General features: G+C 52.2%; 1 protein-coding gene across 1 annotated transcript in view; it reads right to left on the bottom strand.

Annotated features, from left to right (window-relative positions):
* Window positions 1–23,579, bottom strand: part of LOC139229109 (occludin) — a 49,660-nt gene that overhangs the window by 15,133 nt on the left and 10,948 nt on the right. Inside the window, exon 3 of the mRNA XM_070860768.1 lies at window positions 12,761–12,922. Within this exon, the coding sequence (XP_070716869.1) occupies window positions 12,761–12,922 (162 nt within the window). The remainder of the gene's footprint in view (window positions 1–12,760; window positions 12,923–23,579) is intronic.

The following is a 23,579-nucleotide window of genomic DNA, read 5'->3' as shown; positions in this document are numbered from 1 at the left end:
ATCGAGGAAGACTTGCTTCCACTCTTAGCATGAGTTCTTAGGTGGCTGAACAGTCCAATACGAGAACCACAGTCCCTGTTGCAGGTCGGACAGATAGTCATTGAGGGAAGGGGAGGGTGGGACTGGTTTGCCGCATGCTCCTTCCGCTGCCTGCGCTTGGTTTCTGCACGGTCTCGGCGACGAGACTCGAGGTGCTCAGCGCCTTCCTGGATGCTCTTCCTCCACTTAGGGCGGACTGGTCTTTGGCCAGGGACTCCCAGGTGTCAGTGGGGATGTCGCACTTTATCAGGGAGACTTTGAGGGTGTCCCTGTAACGTTTCCTCTGCCCACCTGGGGCTCGTTTGCCGTGAAGGAGTTCCGAGTAGAGCGCTTGCTTTGGGAGTCTCGTGTCTGGCATGCGGACAATGTGGCCCTGCCCAGCGGAGCTGGTCGAGTGTGGTCAGTGTTTCGATGCTGGGGATGTTGGCCTGGTCGAGGACGCTAACGTTGGTGCGTCTGTCCTCCCAGGGGAGTTGTAGGATCTTGCGGAGATATCGTTGGTGGTATTTCTCCAGTGACTTGGAGGTGTTTACTGTACATGGTCCGTGTCTCTGAGCCAGACAGGAGGGCGGGTATTACAGAGGAAAAGAGTGTTTGAAGACCACATGGTGCAGTGCAGCCAAACTCCACCCGGGCGTGTGTGCAGGCGCAATGTCAGCCAAGCGTCACCAGAGGGCGATGAGGAGCAGGGAGCCCGGAGCCTGGCCTTTCTCAATCTATAACCGCAGCTCGCATCGACCAAGGTGGGACCTGCTGATTAAACACACACCCGGGAGCAACTCGCCTGGGGCGTTAATCACCATCAGCCTCTGGGGGTAGCACGACAGCTTCCATTGCACCATAATGCTGCTGTTGTTTCCCCCAGGCGGCAGCAGCAGGAACACACCACTCCCCGAGTGTGACTCGACTTTGTGTTGTGCGAGTGTCAAAACAGGCCATTGCTGGGATCTCAATCATACTCCCGTCGAACGTGAATCTGCAGGGCACCGCCGGAGGCCTTGTACATCGTGGGAATACACTCAGCAGCTTCTGTCCCTGGCCGAAGGGACCCCATTTCCCTACTACTGATGTCAGGCTAACCGGTCTATAATTCTCTGTTTTCTCTCTCACTCCTTTTTTAAAAAGTGGGATTACATTAGCTACCCTCCAATCCATAGGAACTGATCCAGAGTCCATGGAATGTTGGAGAATGACCACCAATGCATCTACTATTTCTAGGGCCACTTCCTTAAATACTCTGGGATGCAGACAATCAGGCCCTCGGGATTTATCAGCCTATAATTCCATCAATTTCCCTAACACCATTTCCTGACTAAAAAGGATTTCCCTCAGTTCATCATTTTTGCTAGACCCTCGGTCCCCTAATATTTTCGGGAGGTTATTCGTGTCTTCCTTAGTGAAGACAGAACCAAAGTATTTGTTCAATTGGTCTACCATTTCTTTGTTCCCCATTATAAATTCACCTGAATCTGACTGCAAGGGACCTACATTTGTTTTCACTAATCTTTTTCTCTTTACATATCTATGGAAGCTTTTGCAGTCAATTTTTAATGTTCCCTGCAAGCTTCCTCTCGTACTCTATTTTCCCCTTCTTAATTAAACCCTTAGTCCTCTTCTGCTGAATTCTAAATTTCTCCCAGTCCTCAGGTTTTCTGGCCAATTTATATGCCTCTTCGGTGGATTTAACACTATCCCTAATTTCTTTTGTTAGCCACGGTTGAGCCACCTTCTTCGTTTTATTTTTATGCCAGAGAGGGATGTACAATTGTTGAAGTTCATCCATGTGATCTTTAAATGTCTGCCATTGCCTATCCACCGTCAACCCTTTAAGTATCATTCGCCAGTCTATCCTAGCCAATTCACTAAGATCATCTCTCATTCTTCTGAATACCAATGAGTAGAGGCCCAACCTACTCAACCTTTCCTCATAAGTCAACCCCCTCATCTCCGGAATCAACCGAGTGAACCTTCTCTGAACTGCCTCCAAAGCAAGTCTCAGCAATACCCCTGTATAACTAACAAGACTTCCCTGCTTTTATACTCCTTCCCATCTTCTCCGCACATCCCCTCAACCCCAGCCAGCCAGCCAGCTTCTCCCCCTATCCCCCAACCCCACCTACCCACCATATCCCCCAACCCCTACCTTCCCTTCTCTCTTTTCGCTGTCGGTTTCAAATGTCCTTCCCTGGTATTATATTCTCCTCGAACAAACTCGATCGCCCTTTGGATGAAATGTTTCCCCCAAACACAATCGGAGCAGGAGGGGGCCATTTAGCTCCTCGAGCGTGCTCCGCCATTCCGTTAGATTATGGCTGATTTGCATATCGACTCCATCTCCCTCGATACCCTTGCTGAACAAAGAAATCTAAAAATCAAAGACTGGAAGATGAGAGGAAGCAGCTGTCTAAAAGTGCCAGTCCGTGCAGCATGCGATGCTCAGCGCTGGGTCACTGATGAAGACACAATCTGAGTGTTGGGTCCTTGTTTTTACCTGCGGTGTGGGGGTGGGGCCCGATTGCAGCTTCCCGGAGCCAAGGCCGAAGAGTCGCCTTAACCCAGGAAGTAAAGGGTTAATTGAAACCAAGATTGATTTTTTAAAGTGTCTCGATTTTCAGAGAACTTGCATTTATATAGTGCCTTTCACAACCTCAGGACGTCCCAAAGCACTTCAGAGCCAACAAAGTACTTTAAGAGTGTAGTCACTGTTGGAATGTAGGAAACGCGGCAGCCAATTTGCGCACAGCAAACTCCCACAAATTCTTCTCAAACTCTTCTTCTAAATAGTGCTGTGGGATCTTTTGCATCCAGCTGAGAGAGCAGACAGGGTCTCGGTTTAATGTCTCATCTGAAAGACAGCACCTTCAACAGTGCAGCACTCCCTCAGTACTGCTCTCCGACAGTGCAGCACTCCCTCAGTACTGCCCCTCCGACAGTGCAGCACTCCCTCAGTACTGCCCCTCCGACAGTGCAGCACTCCCTCAGTACTGCTCCTCCGACAGTGCAGCACTCCCTCAGTACTGCTCCTCCGACAGTGCGGCACTCCCTCAGTACTGCACTGGGAGTATCAGCCTGGATTATGTGCTAAAGTCTCCTGAATGGGACTTGACCCTGTGACATTCTGACTCAGAGGTGAGAGTGCTGGCCTCTGAGCCACGGCTGACATCTTATTATATCTGAATAATGCAGTGTATATATTTGATGATCTTGCAGGCTGGGATCGTCTCTGGAGCCATTGGAGGGAGCAGCGTACGGCGGTATACCACTGCAGGGAGCAGCGTGTGGCGGTATACCACTGCAGGGAGCAGCGTGTGGCGGTATACCACTGCAGGGAGCAGCGTGTGGCGGTATACCACTGCAGGGAGCAGCGTGCGGCGGTATACCACTGCAGGGAGCAGCGTGCGGCGGTATACCAGTGCAAGGAGTAGTGTGTGGCGGTATACCACTGCAGGGAGCAGCGTGTGGCGGTATACCAGTGCAGGGAGTAGTGTGTGGCGGTATACCAGTGCAGGGAGCAGCGTGTGGCGGTATACCACTGCAGGGAGCAGCGTGTGGCGGTATACCACTGCAGGGAGCAGCGTGTGGCGGTATACCACTGCAGGGAGCAGCGTGTGGCGGTATACCACTGCAGGGAGCAGCGTACGGCGGTATACCACTGCAGGGAGCAGCGTACGGCGGTATACCACTGCAGGGAGCAGCGTGTGGCGGTATACCACTGCAGGGAGCAGCGTGTGGCGGTATACCAGTGCAGGGAGCAGCGTACGGCGGTATACCACTGCAGGGAGCAGCGTACGGCGGTATACCACTGCAGGGAGCAGCGTGTGGCGGTATACCACTGCAGGGAGCAGCGTGTGGCGGTATACCACTGCAGGGAGCAGCGTACGGCGGTATACCACTGCAGGGAGCAGCGTACGGCGGTATACCACTGCAGGGAGCAGCGTGTGTATACAGGGAGCAGCGTGTGGCGGTATACCACTGCAGGGAGCAGCGTGTGGCGGTATACCACTGCAGGGAGCAGCGTACGGCGGTATACCACTGCAGGGAGCAGCGTACGGCGGTATACCACTGCAGGGAGCAGCGTGTGGCGGTATACCACTGCAGGGAGCAGCGTACGGCGGTATACCACTGCAGGGAGCAGCGTGTGGCGGTATACCACTGCAGGGAGCAGTGCGTGCTGCTGCAGGAGGCGAGGGCTGTGAAGCCAGGTCACTGACTGCAGTGCGGGCAGGTACAGCAGGAGGGGCGAAGGAGCAGCGAGAGATTGTAGAGGGAAGTGACCGGGGCCCAGGAGAGGCGAGGGCCCAGGGGCAGCACGGACCCAGCCCACACTGTGATATGTGAGCGCACCAGGTCCGTGCAGCAGAGCAGGTCTCCAGTCGCCTTGGGTAATCCTTGCCCCTGGACCAAGACCTCGCTCTGTCAAGCCCGTGTGGTGACTGGTGTGCAACGGTCACCCCACGTTAAAAAAATCCACCCACAGGCATCTTCCATCCTTCAGGATGTAGTTCAGGATCTGGAATATTAGGTCCTTTATTGAAACACCTGGGAGCTCATCCCTTTTTGGCGGGGAAGTGAGTCATCCTCGTTTCGAGGGAGCGCCGATGATGATGTATATATTTGTATGTGGGTGACTCAATAGGTTGCGAGCGGACAGCGATTATTGAGAATTGCGGAATTGGAAGGTGTGGGTGAGGAGATCGAGCGTTTTGGGATCCTGGGGCAAGGCAGAGTTGCAGTTGGAGATAGTGCATTCGGTTACTGACAACCTGCTGGTGTTAAAGTATTCGCGCAGGCCTGAAGGAGCCAAAGGACTCTCCGAGGTGCTGGACTGTCCTCTTTAGAAGCCTAATGGAGCAGAGAAGATGCTGAGATACAAACACGAACTGGCTCCGTGTCTGACAGAGAGCAGAGAGTGAAAAACGCACGTCTCCAGCCCCGGCCACTGATCCATGGGCCCAGGCTGATCTCTGGCACCTCAGGCAATCAGTTAATGGTAGCAATCGCTGCTAAAACAACCACATCCTGTATTTATGTAACACCTTTAACGTAGTTAATCATCCCAAGGTGCTTCACAGGAGCTTAAAATCAAACAAACATTGACACCGAGCCGAAGAAAGATATATTACAAGGGGTGATAAAATCTTTGGCCAAAGAATAGGTTTTAAGGAGCATCTTAAAAGGAGGAGAGAGAGAGGCGGAGAGGTTTAGGGAGGGAGTGCCAGAGCTTGGGGCCCAGGCAGCTGAAGGCACGGCCACCGATGGTGGAGCGATTATAATCAGGGATGTTCAAGAGGCCAGAACTGGAGGAGCGCAGACATCTAGGGGGGTTGTGGGGCTGGAGGAGATTACAGAGATAGGGAGGGGCGAGGCCATGGAGGGATTTGAACTCGAGGATGAGAATTTTAAACTCGAGGTGTTGGCGATCTATGTAGGTCAGCGAGCACAGGGGGTGATGGGTGAGTGGGACACGGGGCACAGGGGGTGATGGGTGAGTGGGACACGGGGCACAGGGGGTGATGGGTGAGTGGGACACGGGGCACAGGGGGTGATGGGTGAGTGGGACACGGGGCACAGGGGGTGATGGGTGAGTGGGACACGGGGCACAGGGGGTGATGGGTGAGTGGGACACGGGGCACAGGGGGTGATGGGTGAGTGGGACACGGGGCACAGGGGGTGATGGGTGAGTGGGACACGGGGCAGCGAGCACAGGGGGTGATGGCTGAGTGGGACTCGGTGCGAGTTAGGACATGGGTCAGCGAGCACAGGGGGTGATGGGTGAGTGGGACTGGGTGTGAGTTAGGACACGGGGCAGTGAGCACAGGGGGTGATGGGTGAGTGGGACTGGGTGTGAGTTAGAACACGGGGCATTGAGCACAGGGGGTGATGGGTGAGTGGGACTGGGTGTGAGTTAGGACACGGGGCAGTGAGCACAGGGGGTGATGGGTGAGTGGGACACGGGGCACAGGGGGTGATGGGTGAGTGGGACACGGGGCACAGGGGGTGATGGGTGAGTGGGACACGGGGCACAGGGGGTGATGGGTGAGTGGGACACGGGGCAGCGAGCACAGGGGGTGATGGGTGAGTGGGACACGGGGCAGCGAGCACAGGGGGTGATGGGTGAGTGGGACTCGGTGTGAGTTAGGACACGGGGCAGTGAGCACAGGGGGTGATGGGTGAGTGGGACACGGTGTGAGTTAGGACACGGGGCAGTGAGCACAGGGGGTGATGGGTGAGTGGGACTGGGTGTGAGTTAGGACACGGGGCATTGAGCACAGGGGGTGATGGGTGAGTGGGACTGGGTGTGAGTTAGGACACGGGGCAGTGAGCACAGGGGGTGATGGGTGAGTGGGACACGGGGCACAGGGGGTGATGGGTGAGTGGGACACAGGGCAGCGAGCACAGGGGGTGATGGGTGAGCGGGACTTGGTGCGAGTTAGGACATGGGTCAGCGAGCACAGGGGGTGATGGGTGAGTGGGACTGGGTGTGAGTTAGGACACGGGGCAGTGAGCACAGGGGGTGATGGGTGAGTGGGACTGGGTGTGAGTTAGGACACGGGACAGTGAGCACAGGGGGTGATGGGTGAGTGGGACTGGTTGTGAGTTAGGACATAGGGCAGCGAGCACAGGGGGTGATGGGTGAGTGGGACTTGATGCGGGTTAGGACACGGGGCAGTGAGCACAGGGGTGATGGGTGAGTGGGACACGGTGTGAGTTCGGACACGGGGCAGTGAACACAGGGGGTGATGGGTGAGTGGGACTGGGTGTGAGTTTGGACACGGAGCAGTGCGCACAGGGGGTGATGGGTGAGTGGGACTGGGTGTGAGTTAGGACACGGGCCAGTGAGCACAGGCGGTGATGGGTGAGTGGGACTCGGTGTGAGTTAGGACACGGGGCAGTGAGCACAGGGGGTGATGGGTGAGTGGGACACGGTGTGAGTTAGGACACGGGGCAGTGAGCACAGTGGATGATGGGTGAGTGGGACTGGGTGTGAGTTAGGACACGGGGCAGTGAGCACAGGGGGTGATGTGTGAGTGGGACTGGGTGTGAGTTAGGACACGGGGCAGTGAGCACAGGGGGTGATGGGTGAGTGGGACACGGGGCACAGGGGGTGATGGGTGAGTGGGACACGAGGCACAGGGGGTGATGGGTGAGTGGGACACGGGGCAGCGAGCACAGGGGGTGATGGGTGAGCGGGACTTGGTGCGAGTTAGGACATGGGTCAGCGAGCACAGGGGGTGATGGGTGAGCGGGACTGGGTGTGAGTTAGGACACGGGGCAGTGAGCACAGGGGGTGATGGGTGAGTGGGACTCGGTGCGAGTTAGGACATGGGTCAGCGAGCACAGGGGGTGATGGGTGAGTGTGACTCGGTGCGAGTTAGGACACGGGGCAGTGAGCACAGGGGGTGATGGGTGAGTGGGACTCGGTGCGAGTTAGGACATGGGGCAGTGAGCACAGGGGGTGATGGGTGAGCGGGACTTGGTGCGAGTTAGGACACGGGGCAGTGAGCACAGAGGGTGATGGGTGAGCGGGACTTGGTGCGAGTTAGGACATGGGTCAGCGAGCACAGGGGGTGATGGGTGAGTGTGACTCGGTGCGAGTTAGGACACGGGGCAGTGAGCACAGGGGGTGATGGGTGAGTGGGACTCGGTGCGAGTTAGGACACGGGGCAGTGAGCACAGGGGGTGATGGGTGAGCGGGACTGGGTGTGAGTTAGGACACGGGGCAGTGAGCACAGGGGGTGATGGGTGAGCGAGACTCGGTGCGAGTCTGGAGGTAACAAAGGGATGGACGAGGGCTTCAGCAGTGGATGAGCTGAGGCAGGAGGGGAGACAGACGATGTTACGGAGGTGGAAGTTGGTGATCTTGATGATGCAGAGGATACGGGGGTGAGAAGCTCAGCCCAGGCACACACCCCACCCCCCACCCCAGCGAGATGTCTGCGCTCCTCCAATTCTGCCCTCTTGAGCATCCCTGATTTTAATCGCTCCACCATCGGTGGCCGTGCCTTCAGCTGCCTGGGCCCCAAGCTCTGGAACTCCCTCCCTATACCTCTCCACCTCTCTCTTCCCCATTAAGACACTCCTTAAAGCTCTTTAACTAAGCTGTTAGTCACCTGTCCCTAATATCTCCTTATGTGGCTCGGTGTCAAATTTAGTTTGATAATGGCACCTGTGAAGCACCTTGGGACGTTTTGTTATGTAACAGGCGCTATATAAATGCAAGTTGTTCAGTCTCAAAGCTGCAGCACCCCTCACCTTCCCTAATCTTTCCTACAACCAACACTCTACTGGCTTTCCAAACACATGTTTGCTTTCCTCTAATCACTGCTGCCTGATTTAATCTGTCTTCTCTCAGACGCTTTAACCTTGTTGATGTCCCTGTACCCATGTGCCTCGAGCCTTCATAATAAAAACAACTGGCGGGACCCCGAACCCTGTAAACTGGGCAGAGTGGCCTGGACAGAACCCTTTCGCCAGCACCCGTCCAGCAGCAACCCTTTGCTAATCTTTCACTTCCGTCTCTGGGACTGGGCCCCATTTCCCCAAACTGTGCATTGTGGGTTAGCAGTGGGGAATGATCGAGTGACTCACACCGAGGCAAGTGAGCGAGTGAAACCAAAGCAGCATCAACCAGGTTAATGAGTAATTGCACTGAAACCAAACTTATCAAAAAGCAAACACAGCTCGGTGTTACAATGGATTAATTGACAGGCATTCCACCACAAGCTGATAAGACCGGAAGGCGACAACGAGCACCATTAATATGGGCGCTGTTCGCTATCTCCCAGCGCCGATCGGCAAACAGGAGAAACGTAGTCGGAGGAGCCTCGCCTCTCCCCGCTCCGAGATACGGCCTGGGTCAATATTTGCGCCTCTCGGGTGTGCTGCTCAGACCCGACTGACGGAGGTGTGTGGCAGAGGAAAAAGGACAGGGCGCTGGGATAGATTTGGCAAATTGCCCTGATGGCTCTGTATATATCGACATCGCCTAACATGGTCCCCAACCCTACAGATTCGGAAGTCCCCAGGTTCTGTCCACAGACTGGGTTAGCTGGTCCCAGTGGTTCGGGTGCTATGAGAACATAAGAAATAGGAGCAAGAGTAGGCCATACGGCCCCTCGAGCCTGCTCCGCCATTCAATACGATCATGGCTGATCCGATCATGGACTCAGCTCTACTTCCCCGCCCACTCCCCATAACCCCTTATCCCCTTATCGTGTAAGAATCTGTCTATTTCTGTCTTAAATTTATTCAATGTCCCAGCTTCCACAGCTCTGAGGCAGCGAATTCCACAGATTTACAACCCTCTGAGAGAAGAAATGTCTCCTCATCTCAGTTTTAAATGGGCGGCCCCTTATTCTAAGATCGTGCCTCCTAGTTCTAGTCTCCCCCATCAGTGGAAACATCCTCTCTGCATCCACCTTGTCAAGCCCTCTCATAATCTTATACGTTTCAATAAGATCACCTCTCATTCTTCTGAATTCCATTGAGTAGAGGCCCAACCTACTCAACTTTTCCTCATAAGTCAACCGAGTGAACCTTCTCTGAACTGCCTCCAAAGCAAATATATCCTTTCGTAAATATGGAAATCAAAACTGCATGCAGTATTCCAGGTGTGGCCTCACCAATACCACCCTGTATAACTGTAGCAAGACTTCCCTGCTTTTATAATCCATCCCCTTTGCAATAAAGGCCAAGATTCCATTTGCCTTCCTGATCACTTGCTGTACCTGCATACTATCCTTTTGTGTTTCATGCACAAGTACCCCCAGGTCCCGCTGTACTGCAGCACTTTGCAATCTTTCTCCATTTAAATAATAACTTGCTCTTTGATTTTTTTTCTGCCAAAGTGCATGACCTCACACTTTCCAACATTATACTCTATCTGCCAAATTTTTGCCCACTCACTTAGCCTGTCTGTTTCCTTTTGCAGATTTTTTGTGTTCTCCTCACACATTGCTTTTCGTCCCAAGTTTGTATTGTCAGCAAACTTGGCTACGTTACACTCAGTCCCTTCTTCCAAGTCATTAATATAGATTGTAAATAGTTGGGGTCCCAGCACTGGTCCCTGCAGCACCCGACTAGTTACTGATTGCCAACCAGTGAATGAACCATTTATCCCAACTCTCTTATCTTTTAATTAGCCAATCCTCTATCCATGCTAATATATTATCCCCAACCTCTTAACTTTTATCTTGTGCAGTAAACCTTTTATGTGGCACCTTGTCAAATGATTGACCTTTGCATTCCCGGACTCCCCCGTCCCGTCACTCTCGATGTAAAGTGTGTCTATGTGGACAATAAGCGAGGGACAGGATCTGACTCTAGAATTCCCTCCTTGAACCTCTCCGCCTCTCGCTCCTCCTTTAAGACGCTCCTTAAAACCCACCTCTTTGACCAAGCTTTTGGTCACCTTTCCTAATATCTCCTTATGTGGCTTGGTGCCAATCCTTGTCTGAGTTATGCTCTTGTGAAGCACCTTGGGACATTTTTACTAGTTAAAGATGCTATAGAAATGCAGGCTGTTGCTGGGTGGTTGAATAGTCCACTCACCCTTCCAGGCTCACATGGGATTACCGCAGTGGGGTACTGGAGGCAGTGGGATAATATCCCGCAGTGACTTCAGGAAGTGGTGGATAATGAGAATCAAATCAGAGCGCGAGCAGTCTATCACTGGCGAGGGATTGTTTTGAAGCAACACCATAAACGGTACGGTTTCGAGGGTGCGACGCCTTTTGCTTCATCCTCACGAGTGTAAAACTATTTTGTAACCTGTTGACAGCAGCGGAGAAGTGAGCCTTCATCTAAATGACTGATTCACCTTGAGCATGCACCGACAGCTGATAAAGCCAATCACTGTGCATTAACCACTGACTTTGTGCCAGTTCTCAAGTAGCGTAGAACTTGTAAATAATCCGCCTGGGGCCTCACAAACAACGCAAGATGCAGGAACCATTGAATGTCTTTGTTCAAAAGGCCTCTACATTGGGTACTGTCCCAATGGAGTAGCGCACGGCACTTTCTCCTGTAGCACCTGGCTCTGAATCCACTGCGCACACACGGTGAAAGGCCCCTTACCTGAAGGGTCCTAAATGGAAAAGAAAAGGTTGAGGTGGTTGCAACCCATTCCTGGTGAGCAACATTTGGCATAAATTAGCAGTCCCAATTGGAGATAACAGGAAACATGGATTGAGAAAGGTCCACTTAGCCCATCTACCCCTCTCCTCTCACTCTAACTCCACTCGATCATGGACCCTACCCACCCATTTAATCTCCTCCACAGCCCATGGACACTCTCTCCCATCATGGACCCTACCCTCCCATTTAATCCCTCCACAGCCCATGGACACTCTATCATGGACCCTACCCACCCATATAATACAAGCGCAGGGAGGTTATGCTTGAACTGTATAAACATAGAAACATAGAAAATAGGTGCAGGAGTAGGCCATTTGGCCCTTCGAGCCTGCACCACCATTCAATATGATAATGGCTGATCATGCAACTTCAGTACCCCATTTCTGCTTTCTCTCCATACCCCTTGATCCCTTTAGCCACAAGGGCCACATCTAACTCCCTTTTGAATATATCTAACGAATTGTCTTCAACAACTTTCTGTGGTAGAGAATTCCACAGGTTCACAATTCTCTGAGTGAAGAAGTTTCTCCTCATCTCGGTCCTAAGTGGCTTACCCCTTATCCTTAGACTGTGACCCCTGGTTCTGGATTTCCCCAACATCGGGAACATGGTTAGGCCACAGCTGGAGTACTGCGTGCAGTTCTGGTCACCACATTAAAGGAAAGATGTGATTGCACTGGAGAGGGTACAGAGGAAATTTATGAGGATGTTGCCAGTACTGGAGAATTTTAGCTATGTGGAAAGATTGGATAGGCTGGGGTTGTTTTCTTTGGAACTGAGGAAGCTGAGGGTAGACTTGATTAAAGTGAACAAAGTTCTGAGGGGCCTAGATAGAGTGGATAGGAAGGACCTATTTCCCTTAGCAGAGGGGTCAATAATCAGAGGGCATAGATTGAAAGTAATTGGTAGAAGGATTAGAGGGGAGTTGAGGAGAACTTTTTTCACCCAGAGGTGGTGGGGGTCTGGAACTCACGGCCTGAAAGGGTGGTAGAGGCAGAAACCCTCACCACATTTAAAAAGTAAATGTGCACCTGAAGTGCCGTAACCTGCAGGGCTACGGACCGAGAGCTGGAAAGTGGGATTAGGCTGGATAGCTCTTGGTCGACTGGCATGGACACAATGGGTTAAATGGCCTCCCTCCGTGCTGTAAATTTCTATAATTCCCTCCACAGCCCATGGACGCTCCACCCAGCAATTTATTCTGCGAGAGAAAGTTCTCTATAAACAATCTGCGATCCCAAACGGGAATCAAGCAAAACTTCAGGCAAAATATTCGGTCCTGGCCTCGAGAGGACATTTGGTTACTGCCCCTTGCCCCCAATAGCTCAAGACCCATCATGTCCCCCAGGGGTCACTGATCCTATGTCTCCAGCCTGCAATCCCAATATTTACCCATCCCCCTGATTGGTCCCTTCTGTTGCTGTGACTGGGCTGAACGTACTACACCCAATTCGACCTGCCCGAGTCACGCTGTGAACCTCGCCCTTGGGGAGCCAGGCCTGCCCAGAGACAGTGGGAACCGTTCCACGGAGAACCACGAGCTCAGCTCTGACCGCCCATTGACCCAGGAACGCTTCACACTTACCCACTCCTCCACGTTCGGGCCCATCTCTTCTCCCGCAAACCCTCTCTCCCACAGGATATTCGGCTTCCCGTATTTCCATATTTTGTGCCGAACTCTTTGGGCGAAGAAAGCGATGATGCAAAACGTCAGGGCCACCAGGAATCCACAGACAATCGCCACGGCCTGTCGACAGGGAAGACACAGGAGTGGGATTAGCATCAGGGCCGTTGCAGTGTATTTGCTTCATGGGTTCTTTGCTTAAGAATTCATAGCAACACATTGCGATTAAAGATCTAGTCGGTTTATTAGCAAAGGTTTAACAATCACACTACATATTACCAGTTCATCCACCAAGCTCACCACCACCTGCCCCATCGTGGATCCCCCGAACCCAACTGGCTGGGGTTTTATTGAGTCTTGTGAACATCACGTGACTGGCTAAGCCACTCACAATGCAACAGCCCTATCTTAGACTGGGTGTTGTGTAATGAGAGAGGATTAATTAGCAATCTCGTTGTGCGAGGCCCCTTGGGGAAGAGTGACCATAATATGGTGGAATTCTGCATTAGGATGGAGAATGAAACAGTTAATTCAGAGACCATGGTCCAGAACTTAAAGAAGGGTAACTTTGAAGGTATGAGGCGTGAATTGGCTAGGATAGATTGGCGAATGATACTGAAGGGGTTGACTGTGGATGGGCAATGGCAGACATTTAGAGACCGCATGGATGAACTACAACAATTGTACATTCCTGTCTGTCGTAAAAATAAAAAAGGGAAGGTGGCTCAACTGTGGCTATCAAGGGAAATCAGGGATAGCATTAAAGCCAAGGAAGTGGCATACAAATTGGCCAGAAATAGCAGCGAACCCGGGGACTGGGAGAAATTTAGAACTCAGCAGAGGAGGACAAAGGGTTTGATTAGGGCAGGGAAAATGGAGTACGAGAAGAAGCTTGCAGGGAACATTAAGACGGATTGCAAAAGTTTCTATAGATATGTAAAGAGAAAAAGGTTAGTAAAGACAAACGTAGGTCCCCTGCAGTCAGAATCAGGGGAAGTCATAACGGGGAACAAAGAAATGGCGGACCAATTGAACAAGTACTTTGGTTCGGTATTCACTGAGGAGGACACAAACAACCTTCCGGATATAAAAGGGGTCGGATGGTCTAGTAAGGAGGAGGAACTGAGGGAAATCCTTATTAGTCGGGAAATTGTGTTGGGGAAATTGATGGGATTGAAGGCCGATAAATCCCCAGGGCCTGATGGACTGCATCCCAGAGTACTTAAGGAGGTGGCCTTGGAAATAGTGGATGCATTGACAGTCATTTTCCAACATTCCATTGACTCTGGATCAGTTCCTATGGAGTGGAGGATAGCCAATGTAACCCCACTTTTTAAAAAAGGAGGGAGAGAGAAAACAGGGAATTATAGACCGGTCAGCCTGACATCGGTAGTGGGTAAAATGATGGAATCAATTATTAAGGATGTCATAGTAGTGCATTTGGAAAGAAGTAATATGATAGGTCCAAGTCAGTATGGATTTGTGAAAGGGAAATCATGCTTGACAAATCTTCTGGAATTTTTTGAGGATGTTTCCAGTAGAGTGGACAAGGGAGAACCAGTTGATGTGGTATATTTGGACTTTCAGAAGGCTTTCGACAAGGTCCCACACAAGAGATTAATGTGCAAAATTAAAGCACATGGGATTGGGGGTAGTGTGCTGACATGGATTGAGAACTGGTTGTCAGACAGGAAGCAAAGAGTAGGAGTAAATGGGGACTTTTCAGAATGGCAGGCAGTGACTAGTGGGGTACCGCAAGGTTCTGTGCTGGGGCCCCAGCTGTTTACACTGCACATTAATGATTTAGACGAGGGGATTAAATGTAGTATCTCCAAATTTGCGGATGACACTAAGTTGGGTGGCAGTGTGAGCTGCGAGGAGGATGCTATGAGGCTGCAGAGCGACTTGGATAGGTTAGGTGAGTGGGCAAATGCATGGCAGATGAAGTATAATGTGGATAAATGTGAGGTTATCCACTTTGGTGGTAAAAACAGAGAGACAGACTATTATCTGAATGGTGACAGATTAGGAAAAGGGGAGGTGCAACGAGACCTGGGTGTCATGGTACATCAGTCATTGAAGGTTGTCATGCAGGTACAGCAGGCGGTTAAGAAAGCAAATGGCATGTTGGCCTTCATAGCAAGGGGATTTGAGTACAGGGGCAGGGAGGTGTTGCTACAGTTGTACAGTGCCTTGGTGAGGCCACACCTGGAGTATTGTGTACAGTTTTGGTCTCCTAACCTGAGGAAGGACATTCTTGCTATTGAGGGAGTGCAGCGAAGGTTCACCAGACTGATTCCTGGGATGGTGGGACTGACCTATCAAGAAAGACTGGATCAACTGGGCTTGTATTCACTAGAGTTCAGAAGAATGAGAGAGGACCTCATAGAAATGTTTAAAATTCTGACGGGTTTAGACAGGTTGGATGCAGGAAGAATGTTCCCAATGTTGGGGAAGTCCAGAACCAGGGGTCACAGTCTAAGGATAAGGGGTAAGCCATTTAGGACCGAGATGAGGAGAATCTTCTTCACCCAGAGAGTGGTGAACCTGTGGAATTCTCTACCACAGAAAGTTGTTGAGGCCAATTCACTAAATATATTCAAAAAGGAGTTAGATGAAGTCCTTACTACTAGGGGGATCAAGGGGTATGGCGAGAAAGCAGGAATGGGGTACTGAAGTTGCATGTTCAGCCAGGAACTCATTGAATGGCGGTGCAGGCTAGAAGGGCCGAATGGCCTACTCCTGCACCTATTGTCTATGTTTCTAAACCTGTGAGCATGCTCACAGGGGCATACAGTACACCGTGAAAAGTGACAGAAAGAGCAATGTTAATGTGGGAACTGCTGGAGCCTCCTGGATGCTTCAACTCTCTCTCTCTCTGTCGAGCTATGTGTTTCTGTGTCTCACTGTCTGTTTCTTTCTCAGTCTGCATGCCACTTTTTTCCTTCTGTCTCTTTCTATCACTCCACCTCTCTCTGTCGCTGTCCCTGTGTGTGTGTTTTTCTGTCTGTGTCTCACTCTCTCTCTCTCCCCATATCTCTCTCTCGCTGCTTGCGTCTGTGTGTCTTTGTCCCTTTCTTACTCTGCTTCTCTGTCTATCTTTTTTTTCACCTCTCTCTGTCCGTTTGTCTCTGTATCCCGCTGTCTCTCTCGGATTGTCCCGACCTCTCTCCTCATTTCTTATAATATAAACGGAGGGGGGGGGGGGGGCGTCTGCAACAACTTGCATTTATATACCGCCATTAACAGTGAAACAATTCCCTCAGCCAGTCGGAAAGCAAGCAGACTTTGTTCCTTGATTGACTGACGAGTCAAGAATCATCCAAACAGCTTTTTCTCCCCCGTCTCCAATATTTTTGTTACTAAGTTTTGGTCTCCTTATCTGGGAAAGGATAAACTTGCCTTAGAGGCGGTGCAGTGAAGGTTCACTGCGAGGAGAGCGTTGTCCTATGATGAGAGATGGTGTAGTTTGGGCCAATACTCTCTGGAGTTTAGAAGAATGAGAGGTGGTCTCATTGAAACACACAGGATTCTGAGGGGGATTGACAGGGTAGATGCAGGGAGGCTGTTGGTTCAGGGATAACCAGGGCACCAGGGAGAACTTTGCAATAGTGGCCATGAGGTCTTTCACACCAAGCGAGAGCGCAAACGAGGTCTTGGTTTAACATCTCATCGGAAAGGCAGCATCTCAGACGGTGCAGCACTCCCTCAGTACTGCCTCTCTGACAGTGCAGCACTCCCTCAGTACAGCCCCTCCGACAGTGCGGCGCTCCCTCAGTACTGCCTCTCCGACAGTGCAGCACTCCCTCAGTACTGCTCCTCCGACAGTGCAGCACTCCCTCAGTACAGCCCCTCCGACAGTGCGGCGCTCCCTCAGTACTGCCCCTCCGACAGTGCGGCACTCCCTCAGTACTGCCCCTCCGACAGTGCGGCGCTCCCTCAGTACTGCCCCTCCGACAGTGCGGCGCTCCCTCAGTACTGCCCCTCCGACAGTGCAGCGCTCCCTCAGTACTGCCCCTCCGACAGTGCGGCGCTCCCTCAGTACTGCCCCTCCGACAGTGCGGCGCTCCCTCCGTACTGCACTGGGATTATGTGCTCAAGTCCCTGGAGTGAGACTTGAATCGACAACCTTCTGACTTCGAGGTGAGAGTGCTGCCCACAGATTGCACAAATTAGGGTTGTATTCCCTGAAATTTGGATGGTTAAGGGATGACCTGATTGAAGTTTTCTGGATATTAAGGAGAACAGAGAGGGTAGATAGAGAGACACTGTTCCCGCTGGTTGGGGAGTCTGGGACTAGGGGCACTGTCTAAACATTAGAACCAGACCTTTCAGGAGTGAAGTTAGGAAACACTTCAACACACACAGGGTGGTAGAGGTTTGGAACTCCCGCAAATGGCAATTGATGCTGGGTCAATTGTTCATTGTAAGTCGTCGGAGTTTGGCAGCTTTCTGTTAATCGAGGGTATTAAGGGATATGGACCAAAGGCGGGTGTTTGGAATTAGGTCACAGATCAGCCATTGAATGGCGGAACAGATTGAGGGGTTGAATGGCCCCCTGCTGTACCTAGGTTACACCGAGCTGTGGCTGATCACTGGGTCTACTTTCATCCTTAAAACCCTCTTCAAGATGCATTCAATTCCTTTTGAAAAGGAGTCCATTGACACGGAAATCATTCCTTTAGCTGAGTTCCCATTTCATGCAATAACTACCCTGCCCTCTAATAAGGATTTCACTCATTAAACAGGACCCACAGCCTCCTCACTCAGAGGGAGTGCTACCCACCGAGCCAATCCAACACGTGCAAAACCAAAGTGGAACTGTAAACCCAGAGGAGGTGGGCCTGTACTTGAGAGCGAGAAGGTTGGCACTGAGGCCTGGGGAGCCAAACTTTTCCCAGCATTTCTCTTGGTATTGCCATTAACTTTGGGTTTTTCGTTGTTGTTAAGAACATGAGAATCAGAGCCATTCGGCCCCTCGAGCCTACTCCGCCATTCAATAAGATCACGGCTGATCTTCGACCTCAACTCCACTTTCCCGCTCGATCCCCGTATCCCTCCATTCCCTTATAGACAATAATTGGATTTGTGTCTTTCGCCATTGCTCCTTTCAAAATTAAAAAGACTTGCATTTATATAGCGCCTTTCACAAACACTGGATATCTCAAAGCGCTTTACAGCCAATGAAGTACTTTTGGAGTGTAGTCACTGTTGTAATGTGGGAAACACAGCAGCCAACTTGCGCACAGCAAGCTCCCACAAACAGCAATGTGATAATGACCAGATAATCTGTTTTAGTGATTGTTGGTTGTGGGATAAATATTAGCCCCAGGACACCGGGGAGAACTCCCCTGCTCTTCTTCAAAATAGTGGCCGTGGGATCTTTTACATCCACTTGAGAGGGGAGACGGGGCCTCGGTTTACTGTCTCATCTAAAAGATGGCACCTCCGACAGTGCAGCACTCCCTCAGTACTGCCCCTCCCACAGTGCGGCACTCCCTCAGTACTGCCCCTCCCACAGTGCGGCACTCCCTCAGTACTGCCCCTCCCACAGTGCGGCACTCCCTCAGCACTGCCTCTCCCACAGTGCGGCACTCCCTCAGCACTGCCCCTCCGACAGTCCGGCACTCCCTCAGTACTGCCCCTCCAACAGTGCGGCACTCCCTCAGCACTGCCTCTCCCACAGTGCGGCACTCCCTCAGTACTGCCCCTCCAACAGTGCGGCACTCCCTCAGCACTGCCTCTCCCACAGTGCGGCACTCCCTCACCCACAGTGCGGCACTCCCTCAGCACTGTCCCTCCCACAGTGCGGCACTCCCTCAGCACTGCCTCTCCCACAGTGCAGCACTCCCTCAGCACTGTCCCTCCCACAGTGCGGCACTCCCTCAGCACTGTCCCTCCCACAGTGCGGCACTCCCTCAGTACTGCCCCTCCCAGTGCGGCATTCCCTCAGTACTGCACTGGGAGTGTCGGCCTAGATTTATGTGCTGAAGTCCCTGGAGTGGGACTCAAACCCACAACCTTCTGACTCAGAGCCGAGAGGGAGTGTTGCCCACTGAGTCATGGCTGACACTTCGATTCACATTCTAGTGTTTTATGAAATAATCTCTCTGATTTCCCCTGGGCCTCCTCGTCCACTTCAGTGAGTTCATGTCCGCAGTGAATTCCAACAGTCCCATGAGGCATGACCGTCTCTCTCTCCAACCCCGCCGGACGCTCCATCAGATCAATGCTCTCTCGATCAACACTGCTAGCATCTCCCATGAACCCGTCTCAAACTTCACCCCCCCCTCACAGCTGCCCCCAGAATAACTACAAGACCTGACTCGTGCTGCACTCCAATACTTTGTGTATTAAGATTACAGAAGCAACCTTCAGGCACGACCTCTGGTGGAGTTAATGATAAGACGCTGATTTCTCACAAGTTTGGCTTAATCTGCAGCAAGTGGCTCCACAGAGGGGTCCACAGTAGGGTTCCCAACACCGGTTGGGCACATTCCTGGAGGTTCCGTCACATGATCACCTGCCTCTATCCGCCTGACCCCCACTCCCCCGCCATTGGTCGCTGTAATGTATGCACCCGTGAGTACACCCCCTGGAGATGGAGCACGCGGTTTCCACCGGTAGGCTCGCGTCCTTCCGCGAGAGGTGGGCGCTGGAGGGACTGGAGTGCATCATTACCCCCGGCAACCAAATTTTAATTTGATTTTAATGTCTAAAGTTTAATTTGTTTAAGTTGTTGGTTTTAGTGCTCTGCCCCCCCCCACCTCCCCCACCTTTTTAGCCAGGGGGCACTTGTATAATTTGTGTTTCTAGTGCCCTCAAAAAAAAAACACAAGGGGGCACTTGAAATGTTTTGTAGTGTGCACCCCCCCCACCCCCTTTAATCAGGGGGGCACTTGATTACTATACAACTAAAAGAGTTGTGGGGCTGTTGAGTGGCCGCCATGTTGTGGTACCGGCTGGTCACTTTGACCCCTCCCCCTGCGTTTGTCGCCAAGATACAGAAGAAGCTGGTGGACTTCTTCTGGAACAACAGGAAGCACTGGGTCTCTGCCGCGGTCTCGAGTCTCCCGCTTGAGGAGGGCGGTCAGTCGTTGGTGTGCGTCAGCGCCCAGCTCGCGACTTTCCGTCTTCAGACCCTGCAGAGATACCTTTACGTTGAGCCCCCTCCTAGGTGGTGTGCTCTGGCGACGTATTTCTTCCGCCAGCAGCTCGACCTCAACTATGACACGCAGCTCCTGTTTGTGAGCATGGGGGGCGTCAGGACCGCCGTCCAGGGGCTGCCTGTCTTTTACAAGGAACTCACCAGGGTCTGGAACAAAGTCTCCACCAAGCGCAGCTCTCCACCGGCTGGAGTGGCGGCTGTCCTGCAGGAGCCGCTGCTCGGGAATCAGTACCTCCACGACCGAGGTTTTAGGTGGCGGTTGGACGAGAGGGCTGTGGCTGGTGAGGTGACCAGGGTCAGGGACCTGCTCGATGGCGGAGGAGCGGGCTGGATGGCGCCAGACACGCTGGCACGGCGCCTAAACTGGGCCAACGTCCCGCGCGCGGCCGATGCCATCGAGTCGCTAAAAACAGCTCTGGGCCCTGACTCCGTTAGGTGCATCGAGGAGGCTCAAGCACGTGGGGAGATCCCGTCCGAACTGACCCCCGTCCGGACGGAATTCCTCATCGGCGCCAAACCCTGAAACCTCCCTCGGGAGCCGGCGTCTCACAACTTGAGCCGACTCGGGGAAATCCCCTCCGTGCCTTTCAGTTCCGCGCGGAGGGGTTTCCTGTACGGGCTGCTCATGCACACTCTCAACTTTGCCATCCTCGTCTGCCGTCCGGACACGCCATGGCGTACCATCTTGCCGTCCGGAGGAGGCGGGGGTCCCCCAGGGAGGGCACTCTATGCGGGAGTCCTCCCTATATTTATTGGGGACTTGGCCTGGAGGGTGGTGCACGGAGCAGTCCTGTGCAATACGTTTTTAAGTCGGTTCACAGGCTCCCAGGCCGTCTATAATTTCTGCGGTCTGGAGGAGTCCGTGTTCCGTGTGTATGTTCAGTGTGTGAGGTTGCAGCCCCTGTTCCATTATTTGAAGGGGCTGCTCCTCAAATTCTGGTTGCACTTCAGTCCCACACTCCTGATCTTTGGGCACCCTGTGCGGAGGGGAGCGGGTAGGTCGGAGGGCCTCCTCGTAGGACTGCTCCTGGGCATGGCCAAGGGGGCCATCAACCGGTTCAGGCAGTGGGTGGTCGAGGGGGTCGTTCAGCCCGACTGCCTGCCTCTCTTCCACGGTTACATCCGGGCCAGGGTGTCCCTGGAGATGGAGCACGCGGTGTCCACCGGTACGCTCGCGGCCTTCCGCGAGAGGTGGGCGCCGGAGGGACTGGAGTGCATCATCACCCCCGGCAACCAATTTTAATTTGATTTAAGTTAGTTTAAAGTTTAATTTGTTCAATTGTTTCGGTTTTTAGCGCTCCCCCCGCTTTAATCAGGGTGCACTTGTTTTAATGTTTCTACATAAAATAGTTGCGGAGCTGCTGAACTGTTTAAGGTTCACAAAGTTTTATTTGTTAACTTGTTGGTTCAAATTCCCCTTTAATAAGGGGGCACTCGGCTTTCTAGTTTAATTAAAATAGTTGGAGAACTGTTGAGTTGTGAGTGGCTTAGCCAGTCACGTGTTGTTCACAAGACTCAATAAAACCCCAGCCAGTTGGGTTCGGGGGATCCACGATGGGGCAGGTGGTTGTGAGCCCGGTGGATGAACTGGTAATGTGTAGTGTGATTGTTGAACCTTTGCTAATAAACCAACTAGTTCTTAACAGCAATGTGTGGCTGTGAATTCTTAAGCAAAGAACCCATGAAGCAAATACATTACAGTCGCCCGACACGTCCATCCTTGTGGCCCGCCTTCCCACGGACAATCGGAAAGTGAAACCCTCTTCATTGATTCTTGACTGTCAGTCATCGGCCTTCCCCCGCCCCTTGTCCGATATTTTTAGAACTAAAATAAACTAAAGTGTGAATTGCTAATTTGCTTTTTCTCCTGGCTTGCTCACAGCACTGCCTTGGAGACTCCAACAACAATTTGCATTTATATAGCACCTTGAACATAGTAAAAACTTCCCAAGGCGCTTCACAGGCACGATTATCAAAGAGAATTTGACACCGCGGCACATAAGGAGGTATTAGGGCAGGTGACCAAAAGCTTTGTCAAAGAGGCGGGGGGAGTGGGACTGGCTGAGGGGCTCTTGCAGAGAGCCGGCACGGGCTCGATGGACCGAATGGCCTCCTTCGGTGCTGTAACCATTCTATGATTCTAGATAGGATTTAATAAGTGGCTTAAAGGAGACAGGGGCGGAGAGGTTTAAAGGAGGCAATAACAGAGCTTAGGGCCCACCAATTAAAATTGATTAAAATCGGGGGATGCGCAAGAAGCCAGAATTGGAGAAGCGCCGTGATCTCGGAGGGTTGCAGGGCTGGAGAAAGTTACAGAGATAGAGGGGGAGAGGCTGAGCCCAGGTCAATCCTGGAGGGTTGACATCTGTAGTCCACAGGCAGCGAGCCTCTTCCAAGTGTAGGGCAGCATCAGCCGTGGCTCAGTGGGCAGCACACTCGCCTGAGTCAGAAGGTTGTGGGTTCAAATCCCACTCCAGGACTTGAGCACAAAAATCCAGGCTGACACTCCAGTGCATGCTGAGGGAGCGCTGCACTGTCGGCGGGGCAGTACTGAGGGAGTGCCGCACTGTCGGAGGGCGAGTACTGAGGGAGTGCTGCACTGTCGGAGGGGCAGTACTGAGGGAGTGCTGCACAGTCGGAGGGGCAGTACTGAGGGAGCGCCGCACAGTCGGAGGGGCAGTACTGAGGGAGTGCCGCATTGTCAGAGGAGCAGTACTGAGGGAGTGCCGCATTGTCAGAGGACCAGTACTGAGGGAGCGCCGCATTGTCAGAGGAGCAGTACTGAGGGAGCGCCGCACAGTCGGAGGGGCAGTACTGAGGGAGCACTGCACTGTCAGAGGTGCCGTCTTTCCGATGAGATGTTAAACCGAGGCCCCGTCTGCCCTCTCAGATGGATGTAAAAGATCCCAGGGCGCTATTTCAAAGAAGAGCAGGGGAGTTATCCCCATTGTCCAGGGGTCAATATTTATCCCTTAATCAACATCACTAAAACAGATTATCTGGTCATCATCACATTGCTGTTTGTGGGAGCTTGCTGTGCACAAATTGGCTGCCCGTTTCCTACATTACAACAGTGACCAGTGGTCGTGAAAGGTGCTATAGAAATGCAAGTCTTTCTATTTTAGGACACCTTCTGAAATCCTGGCGGAGCTCCTGGGGATGTTACGAGAATCTCTCATTAGGGATAGAATGACTGAACATTTAGATAAATGAGAGCAGGCATGGATTTGTGATGGTAAGTCATGTCTGACTAATCTAACTGAATTTTTTTAGGAGGTCATTAACATATTGTATAAGGGAGTGGCCGGTATCTATATGGACTTCCAGAAAGCATTTGACGAGTTTTCACACAAGATATTAGCAAAAAAAGGCACAAGTTCGGAGTGTGATGGAATACTCTCCATTTACCTGGATGGGTGCAGCTCCAACACGAAGGACACTTCAAGACAATCCGCTTGATCAGCACCCCATCCCCACCTTCAACATTCACCCCCTCTGAATTCCCCATTGGGTTTATTAGTGACTGTCTTATATTGATGGTCCCTAGTTATGCTCTTCCCCACAAGTGGAAACATTCTGTATCCACTCGATCAAAACCTTTCATCATTTTAA

This window comes from Pristiophorus japonicus, chromosome 18 (genome assembly GCF_044704955.1).
Source record: "Pristiophorus japonicus isolate sPriJap1 chromosome 18, sPriJap1.hap1, whole genome shotgun sequence".
Taxonomy (NCBI): Eukaryota; Metazoa; Chordata; class Chondrichthyes; family Pristiophoridae; genus Pristiophorus; species Pristiophorus japonicus.
This window is presented reverse-complemented; position numbering and strand designations above follow the sequence as displayed.